The sequence below is a fragment of the Erythrolamprus reginae genome, chromosome 6, assembly GCF_031021105.1.
Source record: "Erythrolamprus reginae isolate rEryReg1 chromosome 6, rEryReg1.hap1, whole genome shotgun sequence".
NCBI classification, from domain to species: Eukaryota; Metazoa; Chordata; class Lepidosauria; order Squamata; family Dipsadidae; genus Erythrolamprus; species Erythrolamprus reginae.
The window spans coordinates 70,108,821-70,126,700 of record NC_091955.1 but is presented as its reverse complement, the minus strand read 5'-3'; the positions used below and the strand labels follow the sequence as shown (position 1 = coordinate 70,126,700).

At 37.6% G+C, this 17,880-nt stretch overlaps 1 protein-coding gene across 7 annotated transcripts in view; it reads right to left on the bottom strand.

Annotated features, from left to right (window-relative positions):
- RBFOX2 (RNA binding fox-1 homolog 2) overlaps positions 1–17,880 on the bottom strand; it is a 247,223-nt gene that overhangs the window by 25,292 nt on the left and 204,051 nt on the right. For 2 of the 7 annotated variants that reach the window (XM_070756211.1, XM_070756217.1), the window contains 5 exons: positions 9,078–9,170; positions 6,029–6,089; positions 1,559–1,612; positions 1,342–1,434; positions 87–219 (listed from right to left, as the gene is read on the bottom strand). In XM_070756211.1, the coding sequence (XP_070612312.1) occupies positions 87–219; positions 1,342–1,434; positions 1,559–1,612; positions 6,029–6,089; positions 9,078–9,170 (434 nt within the window). The remainder of the gene's footprint in view (positions 1–86; positions 220–1,341; positions 1,435–1,558; positions 1,613–6,028; positions 6,090–9,077; positions 9,171–17,880) is intronic. The other 5 variants (XM_070756212.1, XM_070756215.1, XM_070756213.1 and 2 more) reach the window with 3 other exon arrangements.

The window sequence follows — 17,880 nt, the reverse complement described above, 5'->3', positions numbered from 1 at the left end:
TATAGTGTTGGCACCTCCTGTCCCCATTTTCAATCCATTGAATGTCCTATTCTGAAGGTCACTGCTGGATGGTTTTCCATCCTTACCCTGGGTAAGCTGGGATGGCTGTTGGAGGTACTGCTCGTACCGCACCGTACACTGTCCTTCCTCGACCTCTCAGATGGGCTCCCCTAAATGCTGCCGCTGTGGTGGCTGCAGTTGGGTAAGGGAAGCTGGGTACTGTGAAGACAGACAAGACAAGGAAAAATATGAGAAGAATCAGTTCCTCTGCCCAGGCATTTACTAGGCTTATTTAATTAGGCTTATGCCCAACTCCAGAGAGGTGGATTGTTTTGCACCTGTTCTGCGAAGGAGCATGCTTAGCACTCGGAAACCCTCCCCTATCTCTTGCTGTGACATGATCCTGAAGGAAAGGTTGGGTTGCATAGAGGCCTGGCATGCAAGGGATTAATGTTGTGTCATGCCTTTTTCATCACAAACCGCATACTGTTTCCCTTTGTCTTCCACCCCATTTTGATAATGCCATGCAGTCTGGTTAGAAAGTCTGAGAAGCACATAGAGTTACTACTAATACAGGCAGGTAATAACTCTTCCATTTGCTTGGAACAGGGATGTTTAAAATGCTTATTTTTCATGATAAGCTTAAACTTGTGAATTAAAAACGTGCGCGTGCGTGCGTATGTATGTGTATTCTCATTCCAACTCCAGTTTTTTCTATTACATGTCATTTAAATATAAAATGATCAAAACATCCTAATGGAAGGCAGCCATAATTAATGATGAGGTTTGCCAAGAGCCTACCTTTGACAAAGGTGACCATTAAGTGGTTTCATATATATTGGGCCCTGTTTTATTACGCATCATGCTGGAGTAAACTGGCCCAGGGCAAAATGATATTGAAACCTCAGAAGGTGGCTGGGAACACAATGTAATAAAGAAATACTTAGGTGGCACCAGTCAGTCACAAGGCAAAATGAACCCAAGGTGCTTCTAGGAGCATGCCACAAGGGGGCTTGCAGTGGACGCACAGTTTAGTAGCATGAATAACATGTACTTTGGAGTGGGGCCCGTTAACGTTGTTAAACCCAAGACAATTGGATCTTCCACTTCCACTCCCTCCCGTATAAATTTATAACAGCTAGATCGCCCTGAGAAATCCTAGCCATAAACAAGCCTTGCAAGAAGGGATGAATCATTCCCACTGCCCAAAGAAGTAGCACTTTTTCCTCTGCAAGGCCCATCCTTTTAAGTACATATTATACAAACTGGAAAGAAGAGGGCGAACAGATCACTGTTTACTCAAGCACAGTAACAATACAGGGGCCAATAGGGGCTACTTACTGATTAAAGGAATGTAAGTGTTAATACCCCCCCTTCCTGACAGGGGCATTGCAGCATCATTGCCCAGCGAGACATCTGCTTGAAAACTGGATGCTAATTTAATTTTAAAAAGAATAAAAAATGTAAAAAAGGTTATAAATAAACAGTAGGTTGAGAACATAAACAATCACCAGTGCAGTCAAATGGCAGAAATAGAAGAATCAGTATTAATTTCTACCTGCATATAATTCAGGTCCATATACAGCTCCAACTACAGGACTCAATTTCCAACCTGAAAAAAAATAAAGACCGATGTGAGCAGCTAGACCTTCCATCAGTGAGGCAGCAAACAAACAAGTATATCGGTATAGATATAGTCTATCTTATAGTAATTATGTTCTACCTTCTAATAATTATTAGCTCACTTCTAGGCATAAAAACAGGCTACATAGAAACATAGAAGATTGACAATAGAAAAAGACCTTGTGGTCCATCTAGTCTGCCCTTATGCCATTTCCTGTATTTTATCTTAGGATGCATCTATGTTTATCCCATTTTCCAGATCTCTTGGCTTCTGGACATAAATGGAGGAGAAAATATAAATCACTAATGCTTTCAGACAAATTCATCCCGCAGTCTGAAAATGAAGCTCACACTGTACTGTGTTTTTCTCATTTTTGTTTGAAGAAAAAAATTGAAGCCACTTGGGAATGACTGTGTTATTTATAAAATTAAAACTTCACATCTTTGAACTGATCTCTGAACACCAATTAAGGAAAGGCCCTACAATACTAAGGATACTGGTGAATATTTGAAGGGAATGAGAGGAATGCCTACCTTAGAAGTCATCATATCATACATCAACCCAAATGGGAAAGGACCAAACAAAGGAACATATTATAAATTTAATGGGGTGCGATTCTTAGGATTTACCCAGATTATATATACAGTGTTCCCTCGATTTCCGCGGGGGATGCGTTCCGAGACCGCCCGCGAAAGTCGAATTTCCGCGAAGTAGAGATTGGCTATGGACAATATCACAAGCCATCCCTTAACACTTTAAACCCCTAAATTACCATTTCCCATTCCCTTAACCATTTACTCACCATTATTACTGGTACTCCCCATTGAATAGTGATCCTGATATTTATAAACGTAATTATTTATTAACAATAATTTTTTTTTGTTATTTATTTGCAAAAATTATTGGCTTGGTGATGACATATGACATCATCGGATGGAAAAAACCGTGGTATAGGGGGGGAAAGTATTTTTTAATTAATATTTTTTGAAAAACCGTGGTATAGGCTATCCGCGAAGTTCGAACCCGTGAAAATCGAGGGAACACTGTATATTTTCTTTTGATAGGGGTATCAGAATTTCATTTTAATATGTGCCACTGTGTACACAATAAAGGTTCTTATTTGACCTTGATAATGGAAATGCATACGCTAATCAAGACACTTTATTACTTTCTCTATTAAGACAACAAAACCTATAAAAACAATAGCTAATCAAGTTGAGACTCAACAAAGAGTCTTCTGCAAAGTGAACAGAGTTAGAAATAAAAGTGATGAAGTGATTTGAACTTCAACAGAGGCAAATGTAGAGAGAATATTTGAGAGACTTATATGAATATGATAATAGCATTGAAATTAATGCTATAAATGTTATTGCCAAAAATGGCCAAAGTGCAAGTGTGAAAATAGACAAATGTTAAAGTGGGGCTATGGCTTATTTATGGTAGTGGTAGTGTAAATTGTTTTAATGCATTGGTGAAGATCACATGAGCACCTGACAATTAAACCAATGTGATCATTGTTTCCATATACAAATGAAAAGATAAGAAGAGTGAATAACTAACACACACAAAAATTAGTTTGTTAAATGGATCTTGGAATGGAAAATGGTTTAGCAGAATTTTCACTGAAAAGGAACAAAAGCTGACAAGAAACAAAATTAGTAGTGTGACTTCATGCAGGGCAGGTAGTGTATGCACTAAATTTTGTTCTTCAAAAGGTCATTCAGAAATGTATGAATGTGAACAAAATTATTGTATATATTACGTGTTTTAGAGAAAGCATATGACGAAGTGAATAGACTTAAATAAATGGAACAGTTTGTGTCATGAATTAGAAGATTGGCTGATTAATGCAGTAAGAAGGTATACAATTAAAGACTAGCATGCCTGAAAATAAATGAATTGCTTAGCATATAGTTCATCATCAAATAGTGTGTAACCATTTCCTTGGTTGTTTAATGTTTTCATGGATAGCGTACATTTACGATGTAGGGCTGATTGGGGATATGAATGTGTTCAGTATGCAGATAATGCCATGTTGTCAGTCAAGAACTGAAACAATTTGCTGTAAATGTTAGGTCAAATGTATGAGGCAGAGAAGTATACAGATTTGAAATTTCTGAATAATGAACAAAGGAGCTCTATTTAATGAGGAAAATTAATGAGTAATTACAAAAAAGATAACAAGTAGAGGAATGAATACTCCTTGGACGAATGTTTTGTAAAGATGTGGAGAGATTTTAAGATGTACAAAATGCTGACAAACAGATGGTAGAAAGCACATGGTCTGCTGAAAGGAATGAAATTTGTAAAAGTAAGTGAAAATGGTGTGGGAGTAATCTGCACATTTTTTGTAGAAATGAGAGTTGAGTATATCAGAAACAAATTAAATTGAATAAAGTGGGAAAGGGTTACTTAGAAAATATGTGCAATAAAACTGTAGTGGAGCAGTCAGTCAAGAATGAACAAGTAATGAATTAATGTGGAATGAGTACAAAAGTGAGCAGATAGTGCAAAAAAGAAAAAAAAGAGAACTCTGAGGTAATTTGACCTTGCAGAGAGAATGTCAAGTCACAAAGCATCCCTGCCTGCTCTCGAATAAGGACTGCATCATAAAACAAATATATGAAAGAATAATTAAATTGTTGAGAGGAAGTGGAAACTGAAGAAAAACATGGCTGGGGTGGTATAGGGTTTCCTGCTTGAGCAGAGGGTTGGATTTGATGACCTGCAAGGTCCCTTTTAAATCTAATAATGAATGAATGAATGAATGAATGAATGAATGAATGAATGAATGAATGAATGAATGAATGGTTGGAAGTTGTCAACAAGAATGTCCAAAAAGGTAAAGGTGAGAAATGAAAGAAACAGAGGCATTACATGAGTTGGTGAATGGGCATGATGGAAGCAAGAAATTTTCAAATAAAGATATGGAAGAGTACAATGAATGGTGTGTGTATAATGTAGATTTAGAATGTAATAATAATAATAATAATAATAATAATAATAATAATAATAATAATAATAATAATAATAATTATTATTATTATTATTATTATTAATTGGATTTGTATGCCGCCCCTCTCCGCAGACTTCCTTTCCTTTTACAATGATATTCAAGCATGTATTTCAATTCAATTCAAACCTTTATTGTCAATGCACAACATATGTAGAATGAGATTGGCTAAGCCTCCCTTAGTGCACTCTCTCTCTCTCACTCACACACACACACACACACACACACACACACAAATACATCCCAATAACTCACAGTGAAGAAGAAAGAAAATCCCTAACCCAGTAAATCATACTAACAAACACACATCCTCTGTACATATATGTGCGTAACATTACATTATAATATATTGCACAAATATGAACATGTTGCACATTGTGCCAGCCCTGCAAGTCTATCATATTACATACTTACGATGTTATGTTACATTCGAGAGTCTCACAGCCCATGGATAAAATTTATTTTGCCTTTTTTTCTTTTTATGTATTTTATATAATGTTGCTACCCTAAAAGAGTAGAGTTATATGATATTGCTACCCTAAAGTAGAATAGGTGTGCCTACATATAGGCAAAATCAAATTATGCAGAGACAGGTAGTCCTTGTGACCAATTGTTTAACGATTACTCAAAGTTACGATAACTTGGAAAGAAAGCTGTATGGTTCACCACTTAATTCACCAACGCTCAGATATTCAGGATCCCAACTTCGTCTCTCCGGCCCAATGAATGAGTTCACTCCTTCGATTCATGAATACACTCCTTTGATTCATCCACTTAACCATTAAAATGGAGAGAACTGGGATCACAATCATTGAACAAAATAGTGATATGGGAATCTCATTTAATGATACTTCAATTCAACAACTGAGATCCCATCACAATAGTCAAGTACTATTGTATAAGTCAAGGACTACCTGTCAATTTTAAAAAAAAAAAAATCCACAAGTTGACTATTCTTTTCCCTATGAATCTTGGGGTAGGAAGCAAGACAGATGTAAATGAATATAAATGCATCCTCTGACTATATCTGTTAATTACTTCCAACTTTAAATAAACCAAATAAACCTCTATCACTTGTGCATATATGTTAGGGCATAGTCACTATATATCAATAGTAGAGACATCACTTCTCACCAATTCATTAGTAAGTTACAAAACCGAATATTTAAAGGTATTTCCTAAAGCCACAGTACTTCATTCGTAATTGTGGGCTCAAATAAGTGCCTTCTTTCTCAAGGTATTTCCAAGAACTCTTGTCTACCTCTTAACAATTGGTTAGGTATTTCAATTATCTACACCTATAAAAAAATAAGTTTCTCCAATTATTCTAAAATACCAAAGAGAAAACTTAATTCTTATGCCTAAAAAGGTTCCTCCATTCTTTGTCTTACCGTTTGCATATGGTGTGACCATCTTCTTATTAGTCATTACTCGTGCGGTGGCATTATTAACCTAAAAATTAAAAGGGGAAGGGGAAGAGAGGGAAGGAAGCACAACACTTTAGAGAAAATGATAGACACCTAAATGTTTTTATAAAAATCAGCACAATGAAATTTACTTTTAGAGATTGTCTTTATATATTATAATTATAAACATATCTTTAAAAAAAATTTTTTAATTATGCATTAAAGAAAAGGCTAAAAAGAGCAGATTTTCTCAGGCGTCCCTGCCAACTTTGACTTCACTATTTAATGCTCACTGGTTCAGGGGCAAAAACTCTTCCATTTTTTTGTGTGTCCAGTTTGACTGGCATGAAACAGAAACAAAAATAATCTTGTCTGATCCATTAGTAGCCTTTCACTGAACTGCAGTGGGTCTACTAATATTACAAAAAGAAAAAAATAAAACCCTGCTGCAATTTAGGCAGAAGAACTAGTCCCAGGTGTCTGGGATTAGGCTGCTTTTCTTCTAAGGGAGTTTGCATTCCAGAGCAGCACTGCGTGGCCTAGATCTTAATTTTGGAGTACTGTATCTTGAGAGGCCATTAGCCGCAATCTTACCTAGTTGCTGCCTTCTCAGGAGAAAAATGAACATTATTAGAAATATCTCCTGATTTTCCCCCCCTTTTAGTTTCCTTCACTGTCCCTACTCAGTTGTGCATTGCTAAAGCTTTCTAAACGCTGCAGCAAATGAATGTTGCAACACAGAGGATGCTAGCTGGGGCGGACAAGCTAAATAGCAACCATGTGTCAAACATAGTCACAGAGTCGTGCACAGAGTGAAGGTAGTGGTACAGTAGCAGGTTCCTACTGGTAGTAAAACTAGAGCTGCGGTCGCAGCTTCAGGTCTCTGGCTCAAGGAGATTATAATAATAATAATAATAATAATAATAATAATAATAATAATAATAATAATAATAATAATAATAATAATAATTTATTAGATTTGTATGCCGCCAATCTCCGAAGATGTGCACGCATGGGAGATTTGGGTAATATTTTGCTTTTGTGCATGCACAGAAGCAAAAAAAATTAATGCGCATCCTCTTGCGGGATTTTGCTTCCTACACATGCACAAAACAAAATATCACTGGGATGCTCACGCACGCCAGGGACCTGAAGCTGCATGCGCAGCCCACCGGTAGGAGCAGTAGCCGCACCTCCCATCTGTAGAGGTAAAATCAGTAACTTCAAAATCCTAGTTTCAATGGAAGAAAAAGCCTCAGGCAAACTTCAAGATCAAGAAAAGGATGGTTCAAAAGCCCTCCGAACTTTAAAAACAAAAGTGAGCTTTGGGCAGGGAAGACGTGAGCCTGGAATCTCATCGCTCTATTTTTAGCCCTCCTGATAACTTCCCTCCCCATATAAACATTACACATTTAAAAAAGGAAGAATGGGAAACAACAACAATGAGACTGAAAGCATGCTGTTAAAACACACATAAAAAAGAAAAACAACAACAATTGATTAATGGGGAAAGGAAGAGAGACCTCACAGACAATCATTAAGATGGAGCAAGTGCCTGAAAATCAACTGCTACAGCAGAATGCAATACAAGCACTTAAAGGAAAAAATGGGCAAAACCAATCAGAAACCACCAATCAGCAAAGACCAACAGCTGTATTTAATTAAATAAAGGAAAATGGCAAGTGAGGAGAGGAGAACAATCAGAGGTCCAAAGAGAAGAAGTGCAGAAAAGAAGTGGCAGAGGGAGGAGATGGAGAGGCAAAAAATGAAAAAGTGTATGGGTGCATTAATAAAACCAGCCAAAACTGGAGTTCGGTAACTCTTAAGTAAGATGTGCAAGGAAAATTACTGAAAAGTCAGTAATCAAACAGCTCAGACTTAAACAAAATGGTATGTACATCCAAAATCCAGGTGGCATTACTCAACAGCATTGAAAATAAAAGGGTGGGAGAGAAGGAAAAGGAAAAAAGAGAGAGAGAGGAGGGACAACAAGTCAAATCACATTTTGTAGTGTTAATGTGAAATGGCGGATGGATTTTTTTCTTTCTTAATTTTTTTTTTGTTTTGCATAAAAGAAAAGAAAAGAAGTAAGCTTCTCCTCTAGCACTTTGATTTCACTTACCGCCAACTCGTACCATCGCCAGCATTGTGTATAGTTACCATGGAAAGAGTGAGTCAAGTGAAGGGCCCTAAACACTAAACCATTAAAAAGGGAAATAAAACAAAACAACAAAACAACAAAACAAAACAAAACAAAAAAAGCAAAATATGCAGACATCTTACTCAAAACGGCGGCTTTAATTTTTTCCTTATATTTAGTAATTTTTTTCCTTTAAAAAGAAAGAACAGAAAGGGGCCAGTTAGCCTTCTATATGAGGGAACACAAATTCATCACTAAGAAGTTACCTCTCATCTAGGTAACACAAGCACCTTGTGACTGTATCACAGTCTACACTCATTGGACATAATTATGGAATACATGTTTCTTCATTTGAAATACATTTATATAGATATTTTCAATGGTTCAAGTTCTTTCTGGTTTCTCCATCCACCCCCTCCCAATACTTTAGTTTCACACTCATATGGAGGAGAACTGGCCTCTGAATTAAGGGCAGAAATTGGCTGCCCACCCCTTCTTTCTTGTTAGATACCAAGTGACAAATGGGACTGTGCTCATTTTGTTAGTTTTTGATCTGGCTTGGAAATTGAAAGTCGGAGCCTCATGAACTGAAGCAAAGGAAAATCAAGATAGCAGAAGGGCAAAAAATTTGGAGTGTGTTGGAAACAAACTCAAGAGAAAGGAACACAAAGACAAAGAAAAATAACAAAAAATAACAAAAATATATAGATATATATATATATTGGGAGGTTGTTTTATACACTTCAGTGCAGGGGACAGGAGTGAAAAACACAGGACACAAACACACACACACGCACTGGACAGGAATCCCAATGTGAAATCAGTGAGGCAAGACACAAAAAGGAAACCAAAGAAGAAATATAAAGAAGAAATTGAATTACTGAAGACATGCACCTCGATTTTACGGCCCTCTACCACGGTGCCGTGTAATTTCTCCCTGGCCCTGTCTGCATCAGCACTATTCTCGAAAGTTACGAACCCGAATCCCTGCATGCAGCGGGAGAAGGGGGAAAACATGCACATCGTTATATATTGAAATACTGATATCTAGATAAATAGAGAAAAAAATATCACAGTATGAAATTGACATCAGCACAACTTAGCAATACTCTCCTAGAGTCACATTTTTGGTTCATGCATGTTTCATGAAAGAATTTCAATTAAAAAAAAATAACTTTAATCAGATTGAAAATAATAAAACATAAAAGCAATTGAGGCCAGACCAAAAAAAGCATAGTTACTCGAGACATCTTCTAAAAGGTAAACTAGCTCCAAGATTGTTCAAATGTAATGTATTAAAACCTGGAAAGAAATCTTGCCGTAAATGACCATTCTTGATAACTTCCTTTCATATGACAAGAATAGGCACAGGAAGAAACTCTGCACAAAACCTAGCAAAAGGAAGTGTGATATGTGTGATAGTTCTAACTTGTCTTATTATTTTTATGAATAGTATTGAGATATATATATATATATATTTGACAATGAATAAATACATATTATGTATATGAGGGGCAAAAATGTGTGTGTAAGAAAGAGAGTAAGAGAGGAGAGAGAGAGAAAGAGAGATTATATGTAAAATTTTGACAATATCCTGGGCATCTTTGTTTCGGCTTCTTGTTAATTTTTTAGTGTAAAGGTATCCTTTAAAATATGCTTTTTTAATGCAAGAAATGCAAGTCAGACTGGTTATCTTAAACCCTAGGATACTTATCCCTATTAAAAGTAGATATTAATAATACTATAACAAATGGCTAGGAATAGAGACCCTGGCTCACTGAAAAAAACCCAACCCTTAATCTATTTTCTATTTCAACAGAGGAAAGCATAGCTGTTTGTACCTAATAAAATAAATACAGTGATACCTTGTCTTACAAACTTAATTGGTTCCGGGACGAGGTTCTTAAGGTGAAAAGTTTGTAAGGTGAAACAGTGTTTCCCATAGGAATCAATAGAAAAGCGATTAATGCGTGGAAGTCCAAAATTCACCCCTTTTGCCAGCCGAAGCGCCAGTTTTTGTGCTGCTGGGATTCCCCTGAGGCTCCCCTCCATGGGAAACCCCTTCTGTGTTTTTGTGATGCTGCAGTGGAATCCCAGCATCGCAAAAACGAGCACTTCGCTGGCAACGGAAGTCCGGAGGTGGGGCTTCCCAGTGAAGGGAGCATCAGTGAAATCGTAGTATTGCAAAAAAACTGAAGTCCTTGAAACCCCACCTCCGGACCTCTGTGTTTTTGCGATGCTGCGATTTCACTGAAGCTCCCCTCACTGGGAAACCCCTCTTCTGGACTTTCGTTGCCAGCGAAGCACCCGTTTTTACACTGCTGGGATTCCCCTGCAGCATCACAAAAACACGGAAGTCTGGAGGTGGGGTTTCCCATGGAGGGGAGCCTCAGGGGAATCCCAGCAGCACAAAAATGGGTGCTTCGCTGGCAATGGAAGTCCGGAGGGAGGGCATCCCAGTGGCGACCGTGGGTTTGTAAGGTGAAAATAGTTTGTAAGAAGAGGCAAACAAATCTTAAACCCCGGGTTTGTATCTCGAAAAGTTTGTATGACGAGGCGTTTGTAAGACGAGGTATCACTGTACTTAATAAATGCTTGGCTTCTTCACTCAGAAAACATTAAGTGAAGCACTGTTTTTCATAGTTTGTTGAAGCTGTACATTCTAGAATGTACAGCTTTAATGAAGTTGAACAAAACTTTCTAATGGAAGAGAACAAAATTAATGAAAGCACATCATAAAATGATACAGTCTAATGACTGAGTGTAAAGATGGAATGATTTGCTTCTTTGTTCAGCTTGTTTTTGAAAGCTTAGGATTTAGTCAAAGATCCAGATGGTTTCTCCATCCAGGCAATAAATAACCCACTCCTATTTGACTTTAAAAATGCTTTAAATTGCCTTAGTCATAAAAATATAGAGATTTACCTTAATAACTGCCAATGTAAAATAACACTAGTTATGAAACATAATCAGTTAATTTTAATCATTGCTGATATTATCATTATTAAGATAGAAATATTTATCTAATCAAGGTCCTATTCTATATAAAGCTTTTTTTCCAAAGTACAAAAACATTTAATTGGATTTCTGAACAGATTCATATAATTGTACTTCAGTAAAACATTTAAGACCTAAACCTATACAGTGGTACCTCTACTTAAGTACTTAATTCATTCCGTGACCAGGTTCTTAAGTAGAAAAGTTTGTAAGTAGAAGCAATTTTTCCCATAGGAATCAATGTAAAAGCAAATAATGCGTGCAAACCCAGTAGGAAAGAAATAAAAGCTCGGAATTTGGGTGAGAGGAGGAGGAGGAGGAAGAAGAGGAGGAGGGCAGTCACTGCTGAAGGAAGAAGGTGAGGTGAGGGGAATAAAAAAAATCCAAAACTTTAAGGCTTAAAAAAAAAAGAGGCACTCTGAAGTGGCGAGGAGGAGCACGTGCCTCCCATACACTGCGCCAGAGGGAGAAGCCCAGCGGATGAAAGGGAGAGCGCCACCTCTGGCAGCCCAGAAAAGCCCGAGATGGCTGGGATTAAAGGGGAAATGGTAGGAAACTGGCAGGGCCTTCATGCTGCTCTCAAATTTCCTGGGAAATTTTTCAGGGCTCGTGTTCTTAAGTAGAAAATGGTTCTCAAGTAGAGGCAAAAAAATCTTGAACACCCGGTTCTTATCTGTATTTATTTTCAATAAATTGAACCATGTATGCTCCATGTAATAAAAATATGCAGTAGTTAGATAAATATTTTCAGATAGAGGAAAAAGTAGTAAGTAGTTCATGGTTTTTAAATTGATCCTGGAGGTATTGTAACAGGAACTTGTTTGGGCCCAATATTCACCATTAACATTAGTGCTACATATATTGAATTTTCATTTGGATCTCCTATGATAAGCTACTATTTATATTTGTGAAGTTCATTGCTATAGAATCAATGTTCAAAGAATAGGGTAAAGAATACTATAACTTTTTCCCCCATTTCATTCATCAATCCAGATTTTTATATTTTTGGAAGAGCAGAGTGAAAAATGCCACTTTCCACTATTATAATTTTTTCTATTACATTAATTCGGTGAAAATTATGCCTCTTGAGAAATTTTTGCTATGTCATGATTAGGAAAATGTAAATCTATTAGAAATGATAAGACTCAATACTCCAAGAATTTGGCTAGTACATATTATCTGCAAAATAAAATAAATGCTTTAAAAGTTCCCACTTCCCAGTTCTACATAGATTATGAATGGTAATTGTAAAGTGAGCTACATCTTCAACACCTCTATATTTTACAAGTACATTACATTTTGTATCAAGTGTTACAAATCTGTGAATAACATGAAGAGTTTGTCTTAATGGACATGTTTGCAGTATTAACACTGCAACCAAAAATTAAACATACAATGCAAAAAAGAAACCGTGCAATTTGTTTCACAGGGATGTTATGAAAATATATAAATTACATGAGTACACATTTTACTTAATATTATTTTACTACACTTCTAAACATTTTTACATCTTCATCCTAAACACATGACATAGAACTTTCGACCAAAATGTTATTGAATTCCTTTGAATTTTACTTAATCCCTGGAGAAATTCTCAAGTATAAAAGCAAGTATTGATTTGTTGGTGTTCTCCAAAAATGTGCAGGACAACAACCAAGTCCAGAAAATGCCAAAACCCCAACAATTCATCTCTAAGCTACAAAGAATGTCTAGTATCAGTAAAAGAGCATATGCCATAGAGCAGAGGTCCCCAACCTTTTTTGCACCAGGGACCGGCTTTAAGCTAGACCAGTTTTCCATGGCCCGGTGGGGGGGGGGGGGAGCTAGCTGTCAGCGGCGCCGTAAAAGGGGCGATCAAGAGAGGAATGGGTGAATGAATGGACGGAGGGTGGGAAGGAAGGAAGGAAAGAGGGAAGGGACAGGAACAAAAGAAGGGTGCAAAGGAAGCAAGGAAAGGTGTGAAAGGGGAGAGTAAGAGAGGAAGGAGTGAAAGAAGGGAATGAGGGAGGAAGGAAGGGAGGAAGGAAAAGGAAAGCAAGAAATGGAGGGAGGAAAGGAAGGAAAGAAAGAAAGAAAGAAAGAAAGAAAGAAAGAAAGAAAGGGGGAAGGGACAGGAACAGAGGAAGGAAGCAAGGAAACTTATGAAAGGGGAGAGTAAGGGAAGAAGGTAGGAAGGAGAAAGAAAAGAAGAAATAGAGGAAGGGAAGGTAAAAGAGAGAAAGAAAAAGAGCAAGAAAGAAAGCAAGAAAGAGAAAGAAAGAAAGAAAGGCAACTTCAAAGAAAGGCTCACTGAGCATCTCTCACTCTCTCTCTCTTTCTATCCCTCTTTCTTTCTTTCTCTTCCTTTCTCTCTCTCCTCTTCCTTTATCTCCTCTCTCTCTCCCTCTCTCTTTCTCTCCCCCTCTCTCCCCCTTTCCCTCTCTCCCTCTCTTGCTATCTCTCCCCCCTCTCCCTCTCTCTTTCTCCCTCTCCCTCTCTTTCTCTCTCTCCCCCCTCTCTCTTTCTCTCTCTCTCCCCCTCTTTCTCTCTCTTCTTCTCACTTTCTCTCTCTTGTTTTCTTTCTGTCTCTTTTGCTTTCTTTCTCTCTCTCTCACTCTTTCTTGTTTTCTTTCTCACGCTCTTTCTCTCTCTTGTTCTCTCTCTTGCTATCTCTTTCTCTCCCCCCCCTTTCTCACTCTCTCTTTCTCACTTTCTCTCTATCTTGCTGTCTGTTGCTCTCACTCACTCTCGTTCTCTCTCTGTTCTTCTCAGCGATGACGCGCGCACGCCCTGCCCGCCTCACCTTTGCGAGAGCACTTTCGCCCCGGGCTCTCAGCAAGGGGGTTTGCAGGAGAGGCGGGGCCGGCGAAGGTGATATTGAATGTCGGGGGAGAACGGGCGTTTGCACGCGTTCCCTATCCCCCTGCTAGCCCACTCGGAATATTCAAAATAAGAAAAGCCTTCGCCGGCAAAGGTTTTTCTTATTTTGAATACTCCGAGTGGGCTAGCAGGGAGATAGGAAGCGCGTGCAACCACCCGTTCTCCCCCGACATTCAATATCACCTTCGCCGGCCTCCGCTGAGGAAAGCCTTTGCCGGCATTTCCTCTCGTTGTCAAGGAGGCGCAGCGGCGGGCGGAGAGAGGGAAGGAGGGGGGGGGCAGCGGCGTCCCTCCTGGCCTTGGCGGGCCGCCCAACCCTCCCCACCTCCTGCAAACGCGGCGGGCGGCGGGGGGAGAGCGAGGAGCCGGTTCCGGCGGGCGCGGGGCTTGGCTGGCTGGCGGTGGGAGCGCCGCTGGTGATGCGGAAAGGCCGAGGGGGCCCTGGTGCCGCGGACCGGCTGAAAAGCTCCAACGGCCCGGTCCGCGGACCGGCGGTTGGGGACCTCTGCCATAGAGCATACTTTCCTTTAAAGATACATTTTATTTTATCCTCCCTAAGCATAGCCCCATCATACTAAAGCAGTATTTTAATACTGGATTAAAATTTTCAATATCTCACAGTTCAGAAAGAAAAAAATGAAAGTAATATAAGTAGCTTGAGAATTATATGTACCTTTATAATTGTTCCCACTAACCTATTATAATTAAATTTGCTGGCAGTTTTGAGACTGAACTGATTTTACTATGCAACTTTCAGTTTGAAAACAACACCCAGTCCATTTAACTTCTAACTGTACTAAATCCTCAAAAATATTAAGAAGAACTTGCAGCCCAAGGGCACCGAGTAACTGTCACCTTTTTAGTCTGGCCTCAGATTCTGCAATAAATAACAAGCAACAGGATGAGCAGTGTAAAATAATAATTGTACAGAGGTTTTTTTTAATAAAATGTTTCCATCTCTGAAGAATGAGAAAGAAAATTTACCATGTAAACATAAAGGGAGAAATCAAAAGGAGACGATTCTCCTGGGTGTGGCCAGAACACAGAAATTAAGGGAAAAAATAATCATAACAAAACAAAAAAGAAAACAAAAAAGTAAAGGAAATAAATTCAAAGGAAATTAAAAGGAGCCCCTTGAAATCCATGCATTGTTAACACTTCCCCCCCATTGTTTAGAACATTGACTTCAGAAGCAGCATCTTTATCTCAAGGTGTTGGGAAAGACTTTCCATAATTTCAATTGTTAATATATATATATATATGTATACACGCATATACAAAGAGGCAGTTTTTTGGAAAAAAAAAAACTCAGTCAACAGCCAGAAGCCTGGACAAATGGAACAACAACAAAAATAAAGAAATAAATAAACATAAATATCCAGGCTTTCAGGTTATTTGCTTTCAAAGTCAATATACAATAATCCATCTGAGGTGAGTGATTAAAATAAGTTCCACAAAAAAAATATCCTAGTGCTGTTTAAAATAAAGGTGCTATTCTTTAAGATCTGCAAAAAAAACAACAGTTGTGGAATTTTTACCTAGAATTACTTTGCATAGGTTGAACCAGGTGCATATTTTGTAGCTTTTTCATTGGATTGACCAAAGCAATTTTATTACATATTCTGGAATTTAAAATGGAGTTGTTTAAGACTATGGGGGGAAAAAAATAAAGAAAAATGCTTTTCAACCTAAGAGCAAAGTATTTTTGCTGTCCAAAATATTTTTTAAAAAAGTGAGGACATATAAAATAGGATAATATTGCATCTGTTAAGAGAACAGAATAATCAATGTTAAATGAAATTTAGAGTGATAAAATAGGATTTTGTTACTAGATCAATTAAGCTTAGCATACCCTCTCTCATTTCTTAAAATCACTTATTTATAAAATGATTGGATTTTATAGTTGAGCATATGGCCCTTATTAGTTCTCTAAGCAGCTTTAGGATTTTTTCCTCACTACACCAACTAAGTAGTGAAATCACTACTGTTTTCCCACTATTAATTGCAACAGAAACCTCAGCCTCACTGAGGGTGGGAGTCCCTTCCATTGGACATTGGAATACAGACATTCAATGTCATTCAATTCCTGCTGTGTATTAGTATCTTAACAGAGAATAAAGTTGAATAAAATATCTTTCTCAGGCTCACTATTAAGTCTGCTTATCCAAGTGATCCCTAAAGAATTCTACAAGATCCCACCAATAAGAGGAAAAAAACTCCTCATTCATAAACCTAACATTTCTGTCTGTCACATTGCTCCAACCAATAGAGGAAAGGAAGTATCACCAGAACAAGCTTTCTATTAAATATGGGTGGATGAGTTGGCATAAAGTAGTGGTTAATGAGTGGGACTAAGACTGCAGAGACCCAGATTTTAGTCATTATTCAGTCATGGAAGTTTCGTGGTAAGTTGGGGCTATTCATTATCTTCTAGAGCTGGTGTTGTCAGGATAAAATCAGAAGAAGGGCCACTATCTACACTGCCTTAAACTTTTGGAGGAAAGGCAGCACACAAGTAAAAGAAATAATACTAATTGCCACAACTGTGACTAAAAGGCTTGGTTCAATCTTTGTTCTAATGAAAACTAGACTTGTTTGTTAAAATTTGAATGTCACTGATATAAATACTGTATGAGCTTAAACTGGTATTTGAACAGAAACCAAAGTAGAAGAAACCATCATATTAACAGCTCCTTCACTGCTAATGAAACAAGAAAAATTAATTAAAATTAATTAAACAGAAGTCTGAGCATAATTGAGATTGTTATGTAAACGGCTCAAATACCTTTTAAAAAAAACTTTCCTAACATGATGCTACTTATCCATATTTGTGACTAATATTCAAAGTTGATATGCTTATAAAAACAATAACATTTATTAATCAGTCTAATCTCAGAACCAAAAACTTGTATTCGTAACTTTTTTCATTCATTCCAAATGATTTTTTTTTTTAAGAAAAGAAATCAACTACAGCCAATGTGCACAAATATATTTGGCACTCAAAAACAGGATGGAAATACATCATCTCATCTCAGATGGATTAAAGGGTAATTTGAAATGCTCAAATTTTCCAACACTGGACATATCTGGCAGAGGGCCTTTGCCACAGTTATGAAAGGATAAAGATCTGCTCATTCCATAGAGGGAATGGGTGTAGGCATACCCAGAGCAATTTGGATTTTACATTTTCACCTTTTAAACATTCACATATTGAAGAATATACCCTTGAGAAACCCAGGAAGGGGAAGGGTAATACTGAGAACACAGCACAAGGCAGGCAGCGGGGAGCATCTGCTTTCCGATTCCCAAGAAAGAGGAGGAGGAGGAGAGAGGTTCCATATCATTAGGTTAGAATAGAAACCACAGGGTAGGATACAAGCATTCAAGTTTTGGCATACTTTTTTTTTTTTTTTTTGGCAGAAGAAGTGAGTGATAAGTGAAGGGTCGCTAGAAAGAATTATGCTTCTCCACTGGGAAATGTCTCAATTTAATTTTAAAAAATGCCATAAACACGAACACTCTTTGGGAATCCTGCTTATACTATTCACCGTGTTTAAAGCAGTCACATTTGAATCAGTGTGAATTTGAGGGGCAAGTGTTTGAAATTCTACGACCAAATAGAAAAGAACTTGATCAATGTCTTTATGAGCTAAATATTTATTAGATGAAAGAAAAGGGGCAAAAGCTATCATTTAATCTTATCTGTATTATTTGTATTATCTGAAAACCAGAAGTGTTTATTTACTTGCAGTTCAATACTTATTAGAATATTATAATTTGTGGAAGATTCCAAACATAAGGACTGAATAAGCCTTATGGTTTATTATTGCTTTGCAGTGAA